This window comes from Lissotriton vulgaris, chromosome 1_1 (assembly GCF_964263255.1).
Source record: "Lissotriton vulgaris chromosome 1_1, aLisVul1.2, whole genome shotgun sequence".
NCBI classification, from domain to species: Eukaryota; Metazoa; Chordata; class Amphibia; order Caudata; family Salamandridae; genus Lissotriton; species Lissotriton vulgaris.
The window spans coordinates 84,925,801-84,945,242 of NC_141685.1; the positions used below are offsets into that span (position 1 = coordinate 84,925,801).

At 45.8% G+C, this 19,442-nt stretch overlaps 2 protein-coding genes across 2 annotated transcripts in view; both read left to right on the forward strand.

Annotated features, from left to right (window-relative positions):
- Nucleotides 1-19,232, forward strand: part of LOC147737463 (uncharacterized) — a 120,994-nt gene extending 101,762 nt beyond the window's left edge. Inside the window, exon 2 of the mRNA XM_086931217.1 lies at nt 15,473-19,232. Within this exon, the coding sequence (XP_086787343.1) occupies nt 16,284-17,717 (1,434 nt within the window). The 5' untranslated portion in view covers nt 15,473-16,283 and the 3' untranslated portion in view covers nt 17,718-19,232. The remainder of the gene's footprint in view (nt 1-15,472) is intronic.
- The window catches only part of LOC147737464 (uncharacterized), a 489,484-nt gene that overhangs the window by 101,561 nt on the left and 368,481 nt on the right, over nt 1-19,442 (forward strand). The window lies entirely within an intron of this gene.

A 19,442-nucleotide genomic window follows, 5' to 3' on the forward strand; every position in this document is an offset into this window, starting at 1 on the left:
CTTTTATCCTTCTTAGGTCTTTGTGAGTTTTACTCGAAATTCATGAAAGACTATGCTAAGACTACTGAATGTTTCAGACTTTTATTAAAAAAGGGTGCCACTTTTAGCTGGTCTGATGAGTGTGAGAAGGGTTTTCAGCTTATAAAAGAGCATATCACTAAAGCACCTGCTCTACAACCTTTTATCGGTAGTAGAGAAACTGTGATCACTGTTGATGCATGCGAATATGGTTTAGGGACGGTTCTTTCACAATTGTCCAATGGCAGGGAATTTACAGTAGGATTTGCTTCCAGGACTCTCCGTCCTGTCGAAAGAAAATATTCTGTTATAGAAAAAGAGCTTCTAGCTTGTGCTTGGAGTGTTGAAAAATTCAAATCTTACTTATGGGGTAGACCTTTCAGGCCAGATGTAGGTAAAATAGATTTACCGATTCTTAATTACCGAAAATTACCGAATTTCACCGATTCGGTAATTAAGAATCAGTAAATCTGAGGGGTGGATATGTAGGTATTCCAGATGTGCTGGAATAACGATTCGGAAAAATTCAGTATTTACCGATTCGGTTAATACCGAATCGGTAATGCTCATTCATTCCTATGGGCTTTGAAGCCCATAGGAATGAATGGGCATTACCGATTCGGTATTTACCGAATCGGTAAATACCGAATTTCACAAGGGTGCAATGGGGTGTCACTTTGACACCCTCTGGCACCCCCAAAACAGGCTTGGGTGCCATGTGGCAGGCATACATGCCCTAAGGGCAGGTCTGCCTGTCACATGACATAGGTGTGCATGCACACATGTGCATGCACACCGGAATCGGTATTTTACCATCAAATTGGATTGGATGGTAAAATACCGATTCGGTAAGGCCTCTGGGACTCAGAAGAGTCCCACCTACATCTGGGTACCTCAGATGCAGTAAATTTACCGAATCTGTATTTTACCGATTCGGTAAAATGACCGAATCGGTAATTTGACCGAATCTGTAAAAAAATTCCCCCTACATACCAGTCACCCATTTACCGATCGGTAACGGCCAAAATCGGCAAATGGCCGGTCGGTAAATGGCCTGAAACGGCCACCTACATCTGGCCCTTGATCCTTCAAACTGACCATCGACCGATAGTCGATATTTTGTCAGGCAAAAATATTAAACGTACGACCGCCCGTTTGGCTAGGCTTTCTACTAAATTACTGGAATATAACTTCAAGGTCATTTACATCCCTGGAGGTAAAAATAAACGGGCATATTGTTTGTCCAGACTTCCCATACAAGATTCTGATGAACAAGAGTGGGAAACTGAAATTGAAGAGTGTTTTGTGGCCAATATTAGTCATGACTTTATTTCATTCGCCGAAAACAATTGGATTAAAGCAGTTGAAAATGATGACATCCTTAAAGAAGTAATTTCTTTTATACAAAAAGGGTGGCCAAAGGAAAAATCTCTTTCTTCTGAACTTCAGATCTATTGGAAAATTAATTCTGAACTTTCTTTGGAAAATGGCAAAATTGTTAGGAGTGAAAAATTCATTCCTCCCTCTGTTTATAGAGAAAGATTAGTTTCGGATGCTCATTCTGGACATCTTGGAGCTACTATTACCAAGAGGAATGTTAGAGCGAATTTTTGGTGGCCAAAAATGGATAATCAAATTGTAGAGGCAGTTAAGCATTGTACACGTTGTAACACTAGTGACAAGGTTCTTGTCTTAGAAGGTGTTTCTGATTCCATTGTTCCTCCTCCAGCCAGGGCTTGGCAGAAAATTGGTTTGGATTTTCTTGGTCCATTTCATGTTCTTCCTAATACTTCTAAATACTTTCTTGTTCTTGTTGATCATCTCTCAAGATGGGTGGAGGTCGAACCCATCAATGTTCCCAACTCTAAAAGTGTCATTGATTGCTTAAGTAAAATTTTCAAAAGGGAAAGTTGTCCGAAAGAAATTCTCACTGACAACGGGGTACAGTTTGTTTCTAAGGACATGAGTGTTTTTTTGAATAACTGTTGTATTAAACATACTAGAACCCCTTTATATCCTCCCCAGAGCAATGGTAAAACCGAGAGGTTCAATAGGGTTGTTGTTGAATGTGTGCAAGCAGCTTTTAGGTCTAAAAGTTGTATTTTTCAAGCGGTTAAAGACCTAGTATGGTCTTATCATATTTCTCCTCATGTTGCTACAGGTTTGACTCCCTTCGAACTTATGAGAGGAAGAAAAGCTTGTTCTCAAGCTTATCCTTTTTGGATGGTCAAAAGTTTCCACCGAGGGTGTGATTTGGAGGAGGTATGGGAATGTGCAAATAAGAAATCTTCTGAATTACTGTCTAGTAATGTTGAACTAGGAAAGAGGGCTCCACTTAGTATTTGTGTGGGTGATTGGGTTAGAGTTAAAAATCCTGTCACAGTTAAGAAGGATTTTTCTAAATTTCTTGAATCTCAGCAAGTTGTGGATGTTCGCAAAAATGCTGTTAAATTGTCAAATGGAAACTGGTGGAACACATCTCGTGTTGCAAAAGATCCTTCTTTTCGTTCAACTGTACTTTCTCCTAAAAATGTTAAAGCTGAGAATGGTTTCAGGAAAAGCACCAGAGTGATTGTTAAGCCTAACAGATTTTGTGATTATATCTAATTTGTTAATTCAAGTTGTTAAACTCTATGTTTTTCGTGTTTTTTTTAATGTTCTTTTTTTCTTTTCATTGATTTTTTTGTTTATTAAAAAGGGGGGAGGTGTGTGGTGATCTGTAATCTGTATTTATTGCTGCTTGATGTCATGCCATCTTGGAATACTGTGATGTCACCTGTGGGTCTTTGCTGGGGGTTCCACTCGAGTGTTCCTTGTGTGGCAGTTGCAGCTGCTGTGTCTTATCTACTGGCTGGATAACTCTCTTCTCTTCAATAAATCTACATCCTTTTCCTGCCTCCGCCTCATCTTTACAGAACCCCCCTGGCAAAGGCAGAGTATATTGTGGAGAAGAATTGGCCTCTCCATTTCTTACACATCTTGAGGACTTTAGAAATAGTGAGGTGAGATTTTTGAATAAAGCCTGTGTGACCTGCATCTGTTGAGCTGTGCATATATTCTATGGCGTTTGTGTATTGACCCCAATCCCCGTACATTCCAGGTTATTATTGTGTAGGCGTCTGTCATTTGACTGTGTATCTTAGTGTATTATGTTTAAAACCCAACCAACACATGCACTAAGAATGAGAGCGCCAATCCAAACCCCGCAAACAAGGGAGCCGGGATCCGCGCTACCGGCAGGACCCCAGTCAAAATCTTAACGTATGCTACATAGGGTCTACAATCTTGTTTACTTCACTGCAGTCTCACAGCTACATGCCTCAATTGCCAGCCATCGGTGGGTCCGTTCCTCAGGCATCTAGCCACTGCCATGCTGCACCATTCTGTAGTGCTCAAATGTTATATATTGTGTGGGAAGCATGCACTTACCACCCAGGAGTCAGACAGTTCTCAACCAGCGTAGCATACTCAGGTTAATCATGTCAAGGACAGTTATCATGCACCCCCCCGGAGCGCCAACAATCTCAGTAGAGGGGTCTCCGTCGGTCGGTTCATCAATCGGAATCCTGCTGTTGATCGTCATGTTTCTGTTCCTTGCGTTTGCCAGCAATTATTTTGAGGAAGTCCTGGGCCACCTTAGGCGTGGGAAGTATGGTGGTTTTACCTTCCCAGGTTACCTTCAGATGCGCAGGGTATAACATAGCGTATTCCACCGGCATGTTTCTCAGCTTCATCTTAACAGTGGCGAACCCCTCCTTCGGGCCTTTTGCACAGCTATAGTGTAATCCAGGTAGAATTCTAGTTGGTTACCTTGATAGTTCACTTGCCTTTTCTCCCGCGCCCTCCGTAGTATGTTGTTGCGGTCCCGATAATTTAAAATTTGAGTCACTATAGGTCTAGGGGGAGCGCCTGGTTGAGGATGGGACGCCAGCGATCTGTGTGCTTGCTCAACAATGAAGAGCGGAGATAGCTGTTCCACTCCGAAAATCGCTTGACACAGCTCCTCAACATATGTCTCCATGCGGCCCGTATTGGTTGTTTCAGGGACCCCCGCTATACGGATGTTATTGCGGCGCGATCTGGCCTCCAAATCTTCCGCCTTGGCCTTGATCACCTCCAACACCTTTTCCATTCCTCCACATTTGCTAGCAGTGGTATGTGCCTCATCCTCGACCGCCAATATACGGGTTTCAGCCACATCTAGGCGCTCCCCCTGTATGTCTAATTTGGCCGCCATGTTATCCACCCAGCTGGTAAGATGGTCGAGCTTCCCGTTAATGTCCTGCAAGTTGGATTGTATTGCCTATTGCTTTCCGTGGCCTTGTCCACATCTGTTTCTGTATCAGAGTGCGCTGCAGGTCCATGCACCACCCTGCGTGATTCAAAGTTAAGCTTTGATTGCTGCTTGTCTGGTTTCCCCATCCTGATGGACGAGCCGGGACCTTAGAACACTTGTCTGCGAGCAGCACACTGTAGGAAAAAAGGTGCCCTGCGGCGCAGTTCTATGTCTGCGCTGTTGATCGCAGAAGGGCAACTTATGATCGTTCCTGTGTTGTCCAAGACCAAGCACCCACTGTAGCGTCACCTGCTAGATCCAAGGGCGAACACAGGGTGGAGACGCTGAGATATTCAGGTGAAAAAGGCAGCTATGGAGGTAGGTAACAAACCGTGGCAGCATGAAACTGCTCGTGTCAGAAGGTGAGGCCAAGGCAGTGCTATCAGGTAAGGCTGTGCAATGTGAGCTCCCACCATCGTCTGCCAGATAACTACAGCCCGCGAAGGTCGTCGCAAGAAATCCACATGTATAATGCAATTAGTGGCTGCTAAGGCCCCGGCCTTCAGCTATCTGTGTGGCGCAGTAAGGGTCAAGAAAGGTTTTTGTCCTAGGACTGGGGTGCACTGCCCTACGCTAACGCTAAGACTCGAGAAGAGTGGATAATCAGTGGAGTATGAGGTGCAAGAGGGCGAGGGTAAAAAACCTGTAACCCCCCCAGTGGAGTGTCAACCTAGACTGACACTGTATCAAGACAAAACAGAAACCCATGCACACTCTAGAGTAAGTACGTTGAAAAGTCAAAATAGAATCAGATACAGTTATGGAGACAAGGGCATGGAAAACACAATGGCAATAGTAATATTCAAAACAAGAGCAAAATGTTTCGTCGCGTGTGGCACAATATGCCTGCGACTATTCAGGGCTGTACAAAATTGAATAGAAGCCGTCGGTTGCTCAATCAGTGATAATTCCAACCCGACCGGGCTCAGGACCAGGTAAAAGCATATGTTTCAAGTAGTGTTTCCCGCACAAATAATCCTTATTGGGTGAAGGAAAAGAATAGGATTGCGGAGTAAATCTGACAATGTTCAAGAGCATGTATTGAAGTGCTGTTCATAGAAAACCCATCGGTATTGGGTGAAGTAAGGATATAGGGCGAGGATACGTGCTAATGGACAGGTGCGCCCAGCAGGCGTGTCATCTCGTGTGTTGGCTAGCGGGTATTATCATGATCCACAAAATGGCCGGCTCCCGGAATCTTCCAAACCATTCTTGCCAATCAAAATGGAAAGCGGCCCGCGCTCCAGTCACTCAGCTCACCGGGCAAGCTTATGGTCATAGTTCTGCCTGTGGCACCCCTGCTTCGCCATGTCAGGTGGATAGCAGTCACGCTGTTGGCAATGCAGGTCCAATGTGGCTACGGCGAGAGTGAAACACTGCACAGTGTATAGGGCGCGGGGTAGGCAGTGGCAAAAATCGGCAGTGTAATGTGAGCAATATCGGCCACTGCTCCAGATGATGCAGGCTTACTCGCCATCCGAGAGCCGTCACTTTCTCACGGTCCCCACTCTACTGCCGCTTGCAGCACACATTCGAGCGGCTCCGGAAGGTCCCCGCACCTGATGTCATCCATGGTGTGAGCGGAGTATGAGGAGAAGGGGCGGCAAAAGGTGGCAAGGGGGAGCTCTCCTACCTGACAAGGAGGCTTTCCCCACGTTGCTCCCTGGAGGCTGCCATTTTCGGTCGATGGTGGTGTTGCAGACAGAAGCGCCCAGATCAGTTCATAACAGGAGCAGTGAGCTTTAAACTACCGCATCTCAGGGTACAAACTCGGGCCGCGGCGGCCGTGATCACTGGGCTCCAGGCGCCCCGCTCCCCATCGTAGCAGCGCTCAGTTCACCGCTCAGCTCTCCAGTCGGCCAACGGGCGGCATCTTGTAGGGTGGCAGCCGCCATGCACTGGAGATGGAAAGGCTCTCTATATCCTCATTCCGGGCACCGAGTGCCGTCAAAATCGCTCTGCAGCTTCTAGAAGCGTTCCGCTGCTGACCGCTTCCAGTGGCATATCGTCTGTTTTAAGGGCGAAAACACGCAGGGCCAAGGTCTGTCCGGCGGAGCTGTCACTTCAGGCAGCCATCCCGCAGTGCGCCCTCTAGCCCCCCCTTTGTGGGATTATTATGGCGTGATTTCAGAGAAGCCGTCATTTTCCGATTTCGGAGTTTACTTTGCGTGGAGGACCCTGATGCTGTCGAGGGGGACATAATCTCCAACCATTCATCTGCATCTTCCGGGGTGTCGAAGAAGTTTGCTTTTTGGTCATATATGACTTTCAGGCAAGCAGGGAAGAGTAGGGCATACTTCAGATTAAGAGTTCAAAGCTTCTTTTTTGTCGCCTGATATGAGGACCTTTCCACTGTACTTGCCTCGTGTAATCAGGGTTTTTATAAGATCCTCTGATTTTCATATTGTATTCGGGATCCCTCTCTGTCCTTTTAAAGCAGCGTGTCTCGATCCCTGAAGTTCAGGATTCAAGCAATTATGGGACAGGGCATGGCCCCTGCTGTTGGTCTGCCTGACGGAATTCTGTGTGCCCTTTCCACACAGAAGAAGTCTCAGAGGCCCTCCGAGGCCACATGCTCGCTGAGCCGTTGCTCCATAAATTTGGTAGCGTTGGGCCCTTCACATCCTTCCGACAGACCTTTAACGTGAACATTATTCCTCTGAGCTCTTCCCTACGCATCATCAATCCGTTCCTGTTGTCCCAACACTTGGAGCTGTAGCTGTGTCCGTTGCATTGCTTGCTCTTTGTGCTGTGGCACCAGTGAGTATATTATCTTTAACGCTGGTGGCAAGTTTAGCATGGTCTGCTTTCAGAAGTGTGAATCCTGTTGATAGGGAGCCGATTTGTTGCTCTATGCCTTTTCTGGAGTCCCGAACTTCCTGTAGGATTAAGTCTAGTTTGTCGGGTTCTGAAGTCATGTTTGTTGGTGGGACACAGCTCAAGGAAGGCTGATGAGAGGCGGTGGTCCGTATTCTCCATTTGTTGTTTGCCTGTAGGTGTGGTCGTCTCCGGGACTTTACTTTTGGGGCCTCCCATTTTTATTTGTTTCCCTGCACAGCACCCGGAGGCCACACAGCGTGCCTATGGATAGAAGTGCCTATTTGGGTGCAATGTCTCTGTTATTGCACGGGCTTCAGCAGGCAGCTCAGTGTGGTCTGTCGTATGTATGGTTCTAGCCTGAACCAGTGGGCCCCAGTAGGCGATTCTGTGTAGTGTCTTCGGTAGTTTCCTCCAACTCACAGCCCCCAACCCCACTGTGTTGTTGCACAGGTAGCTGATAAATTATGTTACCCAAGTGAACACTTTGCTTTTAAGTTGGTGAATTCTCTTTCAAGCAGTTAGCTCGGTTCCATTCTCGAGTTGCCCTTTGTTGTATGCGGTGTCCACTCTGTCCCAAGCCTGAACTACCTCCAAGAGCTCCTTCGTTCACCCTCCAGTGACTGCGTCCTGCAATGGGGGACGAGCACGGTGACTTATGTTGTTAGGTGCAGCAGAGTGTCTTGCTTCCCTCAGTAGGCCATATGATGCGTAACACTTCACTCAGTGGGGATTTGTCCGCCCAGCATCAGGGAAGGCCCATGTTTATGGGCAGTATCCTGGGGCCTACTCAACCTCTTTGTGTATATAAAGTAGAAGGAGGGTGGATGGGGGAGCACCGAGAGTCTCTACTCACCATTTTTCTTTCGTGGTCGAGCACAGCCACTGCATGTGTGTTCGTCCCAGGCCAGTCACAATGTAGGACAGTGCCCAGGTGTTGCCCGGAAGTGCTGCCGGGCCACCGTTAGTCCTGTGCAGAAGGGGTGTTTGGGCATTTCACATACCCAGGGGGAGCTTGCAGGTCTTCGCTCACCCACTGGAGATCGCAGCCAAGTCTGGTGTTGCGCAGGGGCGAGGTTGTGAGCTGTACCGTGTTGACTGCGCCAGTTTGCTGGCCTCTGTTGCCGGCCATCCAACCCCCGGGGCCCCTCTTAGGCCTGCCTCCACTCTCCAGTCCCCTGCTCGTCGTCTGTCCAGTGGTCCCAGTAGTTCAGTACAATGCAGGTTTGGGGGGAGGGTGGACACAGCCTTCCGCCACCAAAGCTGGAGAGGCGCGGGTTCGCTCAGTGTGTCATGCCGGGGACGGGTCCAGAGGCCTCAGTGATGCAGCTCTCAGGGTCCTTGCCCGCATCCAGGGTTCTCTCTATAGCCCCGGAATGCAGGGGTCCCCAACTGGTTGGATTATCGTACCTCTCTGTGCCGTCCTCGTCCCCGTGATCTCTCAAACCGGTGTTGTTTAACCTGTATCGGGATCAGGCGAATTGGTTTGGCCTCAAATGGATTCAGGATAGTCGCTGTGTTTGGCTGCCCAGAGGTCCCATCAACTGTTTTAGAGTGGGTATATCATCCGCCTTCCGCTGTGCAGTCACACTTCTCTCGTCTGGGTGTAGGATGCATCCTAGCAAAACAGGATTTGGCAGCCTTAGTTGGTCTGGGCGTGGAGCTGTCTCAGAGTGTGTCCACTATGCACAGAGGTTGGTCACGCTCTGTGGTTGTGAGTGACTGTATTGGAGAGGGAATGTCTGTGTGAGTGGCTGTAAGGATGTGTGAATGGTAGTATGGATGTGTGAATGGTTATGTCAGTGGTTATGTGGGTGTGTGAGTGGTTGTATGGGGAGTGAGAGGCTGTCAGTGGCTGTATGGGTCAGTGAGAGACTGTGTCAGTGGCTGTATGGGTAAGTGAGTGGGTGTTTGGGTGGCTGAATGGGTAAATACGTGGGTGTATGAGTAAGTGGCAGTGTGAGTAGCTTTATAGGGGAGTATGTGGGTGTATGAGTACCTGTATGGGTGCGCGAAAAAAAGCAAAGGTTACAGGGACGTTATAGGTAGGAAATAGCATCAAAAACTTTAGAAATTCACAGAAAAAAAGGGTACAGGGACATTTACTTAGGGTCAGATTTTACACACACAAAACCATATCAACTCAGCAGTTATAGTTACATGGGCTAACTATAACTTACGCCACCCACAATGCACTGCTTATGAAGCGGGCAGAGAAACACATGAAGAAATTGCTCCTGCCCGTAGAGCGCAGGATTTTAAGCTGCTCCCTACAGGTAGGAACAATGCTGGCTCCCGCTGGCATCACGAAGGCCTAGGGACCCCCTCTGGCCCCCAACAATAATGATGTGGGTGCCCTGGGTGGGCTCAAGGGCACCCACCCTTTACTGGCAGGGCCATTTTTGTAAATCTTTCTTTATGCGTGGTGATAGCATATGCATAGTAAAGACTTGTGTGGTAAAGGTGGTATGTGGTCAAGGCATATGCATGGTAAAGACTTGTGTGGTAAAAGTGTTACGTGGTCAAGGCATATGAGTGGTAAAGACTTGTGTGGTAAAGGTGGTATGTGGTCAAGGCATATGCATGGTAAGGACGCATGTGGTGAAGGTGGTACGTGGTAAAGACTTGCGTGGGAAAGGTGTTACGTGGTCAAGGCATATGCATGGTAAAGACTTGCGTGGTAAAGGTGGTACGTGGTAACGGTATTGCGTGGTAAAGGCATTTGTTGGAATGTATGACATTATAATTAGTCTAATCCTGCACAATCTCTTGACTTGAAACTTAATCTTGGGCCTTGATAAACTGGACACAGACATCCCCAAAAAAGTGCAAAAGAACATGTAGTGGGAATGTCATGTCACATTGTCATCACATGCCATTTTCCCAGTGCATTGTACCATTTCCCCAGTTTTGCCCGGATAAATGGTGCTATGAACCGTATAGCACTACTCGCCACCACGCTTAGAGGGTGATCCATTTCTCTTCCTACCCTGGAAGGGGAGTTACTCCTTCATTTTGTGGAAGTGAAACTCTGTTTCCAGTGTCAGAGTCAGATTGGGGTCTGTGAATTCTCACTTACTAACTCACAAGTTAGCGTTCATTCACAAACTGACAAGGCGAAGCTTGCGTGCGCTGCATTTACTAGTGTGTGATTCTACACAGGCAAAACATGTACACCTGGCAGCGATCATCTGACTAGTTTTCAAACATTGTTGAAAGAGCTGCTTAGTCCTAAAAACTCCAACTCTTTGAGCATAAATAGGATAAGCTGTAAACAACTATTCTGGGGACACAGACAAGCCCACTGACACTTAGGGCCAGATGTATCAAAGGGTTTTACCCATTCTGTGTCTATGGGGAAATGTGTTGATACATATGGCCCTAAGAGAGAAACAGTAATAACACTTAATCACATGCCCTGGAAAGCCCCCTAGTCCTGCTCATCATACAGACCCATCTCCCTCCTAAACATTCTTGCTAAACTATTCACAGGCATTCTGGCACACAACCTAGTCCGTTCATAATGGCCTTATGACTGCAAGTCACAGCAGTAGTGAGATAATACTGTGCCGTTAATAAAATGGATGCTTTCCAACACTGAGAGGACACTGGACACAATGTCTGCCAAGGGCGCGATTTATATTTAGGCAAATGGTTTATTCCGTCATAAATGTGGCAGGTGTCCCGTCCACCCTATTAAAAGTGTATTATATCCTGTGTCAGTTGTAATAAAGCGGACGGGATCTGTCATGTTTGAAGCAATAACCTGTCCGATAAACTCTAAATCAGGCCCTATGTCTGCAGCAAGTGTTGTAGAAGGAGCGAGAACCAGCATTATAGGAAGAGGGCCTAGAAGCAGATATAGTCCCAGAGTCACTGAAGCACCTACCTCTTCACTTCCTCTGTTTTAACCTCATTTGCACCTACCTGTGCGCCTGCTCTGTTTGTACCTCATAGGTACCTATATGTGCACCTCATCTGTTTATACCTCACAAGCACCCACCTGTGCACTCTCTCTGTTTATAGCTAATAGGCCCCTTCCTGTGCACCTCCTCCTTTAGTACCTCCCAGGTGAGCTTCTGAAATGAAGCTTGTGAGCTCCGTACTGCCAACCATGGCCTCTTGACTATCAGGCCATTATCTGCATCTGCATCTGCATGCTTCAAGTGTGTCTCCCTGCCTCAGCTAACAATGAACCCTGAGAGTGAGTACACCGACCGAGGGGAGTAGGGGAGCTGAAGGACATGGAATGAGGTATACCTGGATAAAAGAAATATGAGATGGGAGAAATGACACTTCACCTGTGGACAACACCTCCTCCCGCTCTACCAAAGCCCTGTTGAGTCACAAAGTAGCATCCTGGCCTTCAGACAGACAACAATAAGTCAAATATCTTGTAAATGTTGAAAAACAAAAACAATTATTTATATGCACACATCTGTTGGATTGGGAGATATTTCAGTTAAATTATTGGTTGTGATGGATTCTCTATAAGGAATAAATGACTGATATCGTTGAATAATAAATGTCATGAATTAATGTTTGTTTGCCAAATCTGTGTGCGCAATTTAAAGACGGGCCTTTGCAATCAGCCCCTCATTCTGTTTCACAGAAAACCCTGGAAGGAGCTGCTGATTGAAATACAACAGGATCATAACTTTACCTACTTTAGGAAGAACTAAAGACTCACTTTTTAAGTTGTCTTTCAGGCCAGAATCAGTCAATAGTTCAAGGGAGATGGATATATATTCCGCTGATAGAAAATCCACCTCAACTCGGGATAATGCTCCAGTCTTCCAGGTTAGAAGGATCCAGAAATGCTTGAGCCCGGAGGGCTGTAAAATGTGTTGAAGGGGACTTAGGGGCTTATTACGAGTGTGGCGGTCTTCCAATGGGACTTCCACAGCGGAGGTACCAGGCAGACTGCCACGCCCATTGAGAGCCCGCCGCCGGATTATGGCCTAAATCCAGGGTGAGAGGGCTGTGCAGCAGCGGTCTCGCGGCGGCTGTATTAGGCTCATTGGAGAGTCTAAACAGCATACCACCACCTTAAGAGTGCCTGCAGCACATCCCTGCACCATGTCATGCATGCCACACTGTGCAGGAACAAGGGCGCAATTCCATGGAGTGGACCAACATGTCCCCCCCGCATGCAACCCCAGGAGCAGAATCAGCCCGGGCCCTGTGAGGGCCCCCTTACCTGCATGTCCTTTATCCTTTTCATGATTTACAAAAAGGGGGTGGTGATGAACAGAGTGTCTGAGTTAAACAGACCACTCTTACCCAGTCCAAAGATCAGGGCTTGATCCATCACCGTTATTTATCTCACTGCCCCATCCCAGCTCAGAACCTGGCTATATGCAAATCAGTCTGTCCCTGGCCCAGTGCATCATGGGAACAGGGCAGACTAAACTACCAAGCCAATTCTTCACCAGAAAGGAGACAAGCTACCGGGGACCGGTTTCTGGCATTTCAGCCTTCTTCGGCCCGGCTTGCTTGAATCCTGATGGAGCAGTGAGAAAGGGACTCATGTCTGAGTATACCCTGCCACACCTATAGTGGCCAAAAACGATTTACAAAAAGGGGGTGGTGATGAACAGAGTGTCTGAGTTAAACAGACCACTCTTACCCAGTCCAAAGATCAGGGCTTGATCCATCACCGTTATTTATCTCACTGCCCCATCCCAGCTCAGAACCTGGCTATATGCAAATCAGTCTGTCCCTGGCCCAGTGCATCATGGGAACAGGGCAGACTAAACTACCAAGCCAATTCTTCACCAGAAAGGAGACAAGCTACCGGGGACCGGTTTCTGGCATTTCAGCCTTCTTCGGCCCGGCTTGCTTGAATCCTGATGGAGCAGTGAGAAAGGGACTCATGTCTGAGTATACCCTGCCACACCTATAGTGGCCAAAAACGATTTACAAAAAGGGGGTGGTGATGAACAGATATAATATTTTTGTCCACCCTAAGCGTGGAAGGGTATACTCAGATGTGAGTCCCTTGCTCATTGCACCATCAGGATTCAAGCAAGCCGGGCCGAAGACGGCTGAAATGCCAGAAACCGGTCCCCGGTAGCTTGTTTCCTTCCCAGTGTAAGAATTGGCTTTTGTAGTTTGGTTTGCCCTGTTCCCATCATGCACTGGGACAGGAACAGACTAATTTGCATACAGCCAGGTTCTGAAACTGGGATGGTGCAGTGAGCTAAAAAACGGTGTTGGATCTAGCCCTGATCTCTTGACTGGGTGAGAGTATTCTGTTTAATTCAGAGACTCTGTCCCTCACCACCCCTTGTTGTAAATATTTTTGTCCACCCTAAGCGTGGAAGGGTATACTCAGATGTGAGTCCCTTGCTCATTGCACCATCAGGATTCAAGCAAGCCGGGCCGAAGACGGCTGAAATGCCAGAAACCGGTCCCCGGTAGCTTGTTTCCTTCCCAGTGTAAGAATTGGCTTTTGTAGTTTGGTTTGCCCTGTTCCCATCATGCACTGGGACAGGAACAGACTAATTTGCATACAGCCAGGTTCTGAAACTGGGATGGTGCAGTGAGCTAAAAAACGGTGTTGGATCTAGCCCTGATCTCTTGACTGGGTGAGAGTATTCTGTTTAATTCAGAGACTCTGTCCCTCACCACCCCTTGTTGTAAATATTTTTGTCCACCCTAAGCGTGGAAGGGTATACTCAGATGTGAGTCCCTTGCTCATTGCACCATCAGGATTCAAGCAAGCCGGGCCGAAGACGGCTGAAATGCCAGAAACCGGTCCCCGGTAGCTTGTTTCCTTCCCAGTGTAAGAATTGGCTTTTGTAGTTTGGTTTGCCCTGTTCCCATCATGCACTGGGACAGGAACAGACTAATTTGCATACAGCCAGGTTCTGAAACTGGGATGGTGCAGTGAGCTAAAAAACGGTGTTGGATCTAGCCCTGATCTCTTGACTGGGTGAGAGTATTCTGTTTAATTCAGAGACTCTGTCCCTCACCACCCCTTGTTGTAAATACTTTATCCTTTTCATGGCGGGGTCCCCGCCATGAAAAGGGCGGTGGATATGCAGACGTAATATGCTCTGCGACATCGGCACTGCCAACATATTCAGGGTGTTTGCAGACCGCCTCCACAGCGGGATCCTTGATCCTGGCGGGGTGGCGGTCTTGTGGCGGTCCTCCCACCACACTCATAATACGGCGGTCAGACCGCTAGGAGGGTGGCAGTTGGACCACCACCGTGCGTACGGCGTAGAGAAGTGTGGCTCACCGGTTAGAGGAGGTAGACCCTTAAGCAGGGGTCAGACCCGGGACCAGGGTTCGATCTCCGACGCGGCAGGGTCTTGAGCTCAAATGTCCACGGACTCGATAATTCTCGCTTCGGTGCCTACTCAAATCAGGGGTTCACACTCTGCAACTCTGGGCAATAGCTTGCTCAATCTCCACTACGGCCCCCCGCGGCGGGTGCCTGGCTTTCACCTTGGGGGTACCCAGTAGGGGACATCTCACAGGAAAAAACCAGGACGGGTTCCCAAAGCAAGCGCCTTGAGACCCTCTAGTGGTGATAAGTGTGCTATATAAGAAGCCATATTACATTATTTATTACATTATTATCATGAGGGCCGTCGCACTCGTAGTAAGGCCCTTAATGAGCTGCAAGGTAAAGGCGGGAGTTGGCATTTGAGCTGATCCAGTGTGAACATGAAAGCATTGTGAAAAAGGTGTCTGGAGTTACCTTTGATATATATACTTCCTAAAGAGTTACCTTTGTCATATATACTTCCTAAAGAGTTACCTTTGTCATATATACTTCCTAAAGAGTTACCTTTGTCATATATACTTCCTAAATAGTTACCTTTGTCATATATACTTCCTAAAGAGTTACCTTTGTCATGTATACTTCCTGAAGAGTTACCTTTGTTATACACTTCCTGAAGAGCTACCTTTGGTAGATACTTTCTGAAACTGAATTAACAGCAGCACTTCCTGATTCCTCTCTTTTTCAACAATTTGTTCTGTTTAAATGAAATCTTGTCAATGTATATCTACCTAAAACTGTCTATGTAGCATGAGTGCTCTGTGACTGCCCTTTCTTTAGTAAGTTACTCAGTGAATAATGGTAAATCACTGCTTTTTCAGAAGTAAATAAGATGTGACATGTTCAACCACAGTTTTAATGAAATATCTATGTATGGTAAAATGTTCCTTACTAAATTTCAAATATGGTAGCGAAGAGATGTCTTCTACAGCTGATTAAATATTGTGTATTCACATTATATTACATTTGCATTTAGTAATATTGCATTTCTTTACATCCAACAGAAAATAAGCCTTAAATGCATGGATTGATTATGAATAATGAAGAATACACATCAAACCTGCAACAATTATCAAAAATAAGGAGCTCCAAAAACTTCAGTGCAATCAGAGGCAGAGGACAGATACAGGAAGAAGCAGTCAAAGGCAATTCAGTCAATGAACGAGTCTGAGCTCTGCACCTCGACACCCCAAGACGAAGAAATGACCTCAACAAAATTAAGACAACCAAGACAACAAAACTGACAAACCACCTGCATAAACAAGTGTCCAACACCAGCTTTGATCAAGAGGCTGGCATGAGAGTTGGAGGAAGGTCTTGTGTCTATTTGGGATCCATAGCTTGGAACAAACTCCCTTTTCAGCTTTGAGCTGTTAGCAACATGATAATGTTTAAAAAAGGTTGAAAACTTGGCTTTTTGTCCATGTTTGAAACAACCGGATTTACTTTCTTTTCTGACCTCTGCTTGGCCCCAGGACACTCTTTGGAGTAGCTGTACACATTACAAGTCGCTTCATCATCATGATGTGGCTAGAGCAGTGCTTCGCTATCTAAACTGGCAACAGCCCACCATTCAGTGCTCTAGGTGTATTGCAAACTCTTCCTAGCCAAACCACAGGCACCAGGGAAAAGCACAACAAAGTGGAGCCTAACAACTGAAGGGAAAAGGAACGAGTGGGTCTGCTGCCTAAAGCACAGAGTATTGTCCCAATTTGCACCTACCGGAAGGAAGATTAAGCTTTACCCGAAGCATGCGTAGCCATTATCCATTCTAAAAATGCAATCACCCACAAGGAAGCCATACTTATGTTATGAATGTGGCAGGTATTTAGTGAGTCTTGTATTTTATTGTTAAATCTAAATCAAGTGTCCAAAATATCACACACATACAGGGAATGTGAAAATAAGGCAAGTGGTTTATTAACTATGCTGACCCTTCAGGAAACACGGTCAGGAGACAAAACGTGCAATTGTATTGAATATGTCAAGAACTTTAGCCAATTAGAAACCCTAAAAGAGCATCAGCGAATACAAACAGGGGAAAAACCATACCATTGCACTGAATGTCTAGAGAGCTTCAGTCAAATTGCAAACCTCCACAGACATCAGAGAATACACACAGGGGAAAAACCATACCTTTGCAAGGAATGTTTGCAGAGCTTCAGTCGGTTATCACACTTCCAAACACATCTGCGAATACACACAGGGGAAAAACCATACCATTGCAATGAATGTGTAAAGAGCTTCAGTCGGTTATCACACCTCCAAACACATCTGCGAATACACACAGGGGAAAAACCATACCATTGCAATGAATGTGCAAAGAGCTTCAGTCAAATTTCAAACCTTTACACACATCAGAGAATACACACAGGGGAAACACCATACGATTGCAAGGAATGTGTAAAGAGCTTCAATCAGATTTCGCAGCTATACACACATCAGAGAATACACACAGGGGAAAAACCATACCATTGCAGTGAATGTGTGAAGAGCTTCAGTCAGTTACAAGAACTTCAAGCACATCAGCGAACACACACAGTGGAAAAACCATACAATTGCAAGGAATGTGTGCAGAGCTTCAGTCGGTTATCGCACCTCCAAACACATCTGCGAATACACACAGGGGAAAAACCATACCGTTGCAATGAATGTGCAAAGAGCTTCAGTCAAATTTCAAACCTTTACACACATCAGAGAATACACACAGGGGAAACACCATACCATTGCAAGGAATGTCCAAAGAGCTTCAATCAGATTTCACAGCTACACACACATCAGAGAATACACACAGGGGAAAAACCATACCATTGCAGTGAATGTGTGAAGAGCTTCAGTCGGTTACAAGAACTTCAAGCTCATCAGCGAACACACACAGGGGAAAAACCATACCATTGCAAGGAATGTGTAAAGAGCTTTAGTCAATTATCAACCCTCCTTAGACATCAGAAAATACACACAGGGGAAAAACCATACCATTGCAGTGAATGTGTGCAGAGCTTCAGTCGGTTAGCACATCTCCAAACACATCAGCGAACACACACAGGGGAAAAACCATACCAGTGCAGTGAATGTGTGAAGAGCTTCAGTCAGTTAACAGCCCTCCGGAGACATCAGCGAATACACACTGAGGAAAAACCATACAATTGCGGTGAATGTGGAAGTAGCTTTACTTACTCTTCAGCACTAAGAAATCATCAGCGAGCTCACAAAGGGGAAACAAATCTTTTAAATGCCATGAATGCTTGAAAAGCTGTAGTCCATTATCACTCCTAAGCAGGCATCAGCGAACACACGCAGAAGAAAAGCCTTCAAGTGCAATAAATGTGTGAAGCAATGTAGTAAATTATCAAGCCTATGTAGACATCAGCTTACACACACTCTGTAAATACTGTACAACTGTAGTGAGTGTAGAAGTACCTGTAGGAAATCTTTTGCATTAAGGATTCATCCGTTAATGCTCACAGAGAAAAATCCTTTCAGGTGCAGTGAATGTGTGAATATCTTCTGTCAGTTAATAAACCTTCGGATACATCAACTAACATACACAGAGTAAAAATGAGCATTGCAATGAATGTCAGAAGTGATTTTGTCAATTGCAGACACACCTGGGCTAAACCTTACAATTGCACTAAAAGTGTGACAAGCTTTTGTCAATTTCTTATTCTGCATAGCCTCAGCAAACACACACCTTCATTTAACTCACTTAGAAATAATCCCTGAGATGCAGTGAATTCAGAAAGAACTTACGAACATTAACAATAATATTGACTCATCTGAGGACATAGACAGGAGCAGAACAGTGCCGTTATTGTGAGATGAAGGAATTACAGGAAAAATATATAATTATGTGGGATATTCAAATACCAGATGAATGAAGACTCGACTAGAAGAAAAGAAGAAAACCAAAGATTTGTAGAATAATAAAAGTGTCTGTTCCCAGTGATTGTTCACTTTGGTACACATAGTAAAAACAACGTGATATAACAGGAAATCCACTGGGAGACTAGCACAATGTGGAATAAAAGAAAAGAAAACTGGTGGTTTTTATTTGGCGACGAAGAATTACAAAGAAAAGCATCCGAGAGTTCCTGTTCATGCTACCTGTAAAAGTGTAGTGAGGATACGGTTCTGCCTGCACACATTACTATATTAGCATAAGTGAGTTAGTTGCTCAAAAGCCATTTTGCTGCTTTTGCACATGACACTACATGTTTCTGTTTTTATAAAGACAAACTGCTTGCTTTTCCTTCACATGAGAACGGTCTGGTTTTCACATCTCTAGACTGACAGTGCGACCTCAAGTCTGCACAAAGTGTTCAAGGTTAAAATAACAATGTATGCTGTTGATGCAGGTTGATCGACCCACGCTCTAGACACAACACGAACACAGGTGCTCATTTCTGAAACTCAGGTGGTTTTAATATTGGACTGCATGCATGAGACTAGCACTTGGAAAAAACCTTTCCATCGACAAAGAGCTGTGCTGATCTGGGATGTGATTCACTTTACCTGACTTTGGAGGTAGGCGGTCCCCGTTTTAACCTAGAGATCCTCTATTATTATTATAATACCTAGCAAGGGGAGGGTGGTACAAAAGGCGCTATAGACCTGGTTCCACTATCATTATAATATGATTTCTCCCTTTCTATTTTATGGAATTGTAACAATGCTGATTGTATTGATTTTATGCGTCTTTTTACTGATGTTACCAACGATATTGCATCTTAGAGCACGTAGTTGAAATAAACATTTTAAACTATACCATGTCTGTGATTACTCACATTGTGGACATTTATGAGAATAAAAAGGAAATAGTGTTCTTGATTTACACTATTCCTGAGAGGTCCCAAAGTCACTGTTTTGGGTTGTCTAATCATTGGTAGCTTTGCTTTAGTACGGAGAACGAATGAGACACTGATGCTAGTTGGATAGGGGTTCTGGGCACTGAGGTGGATTTTAGGTACACCACAA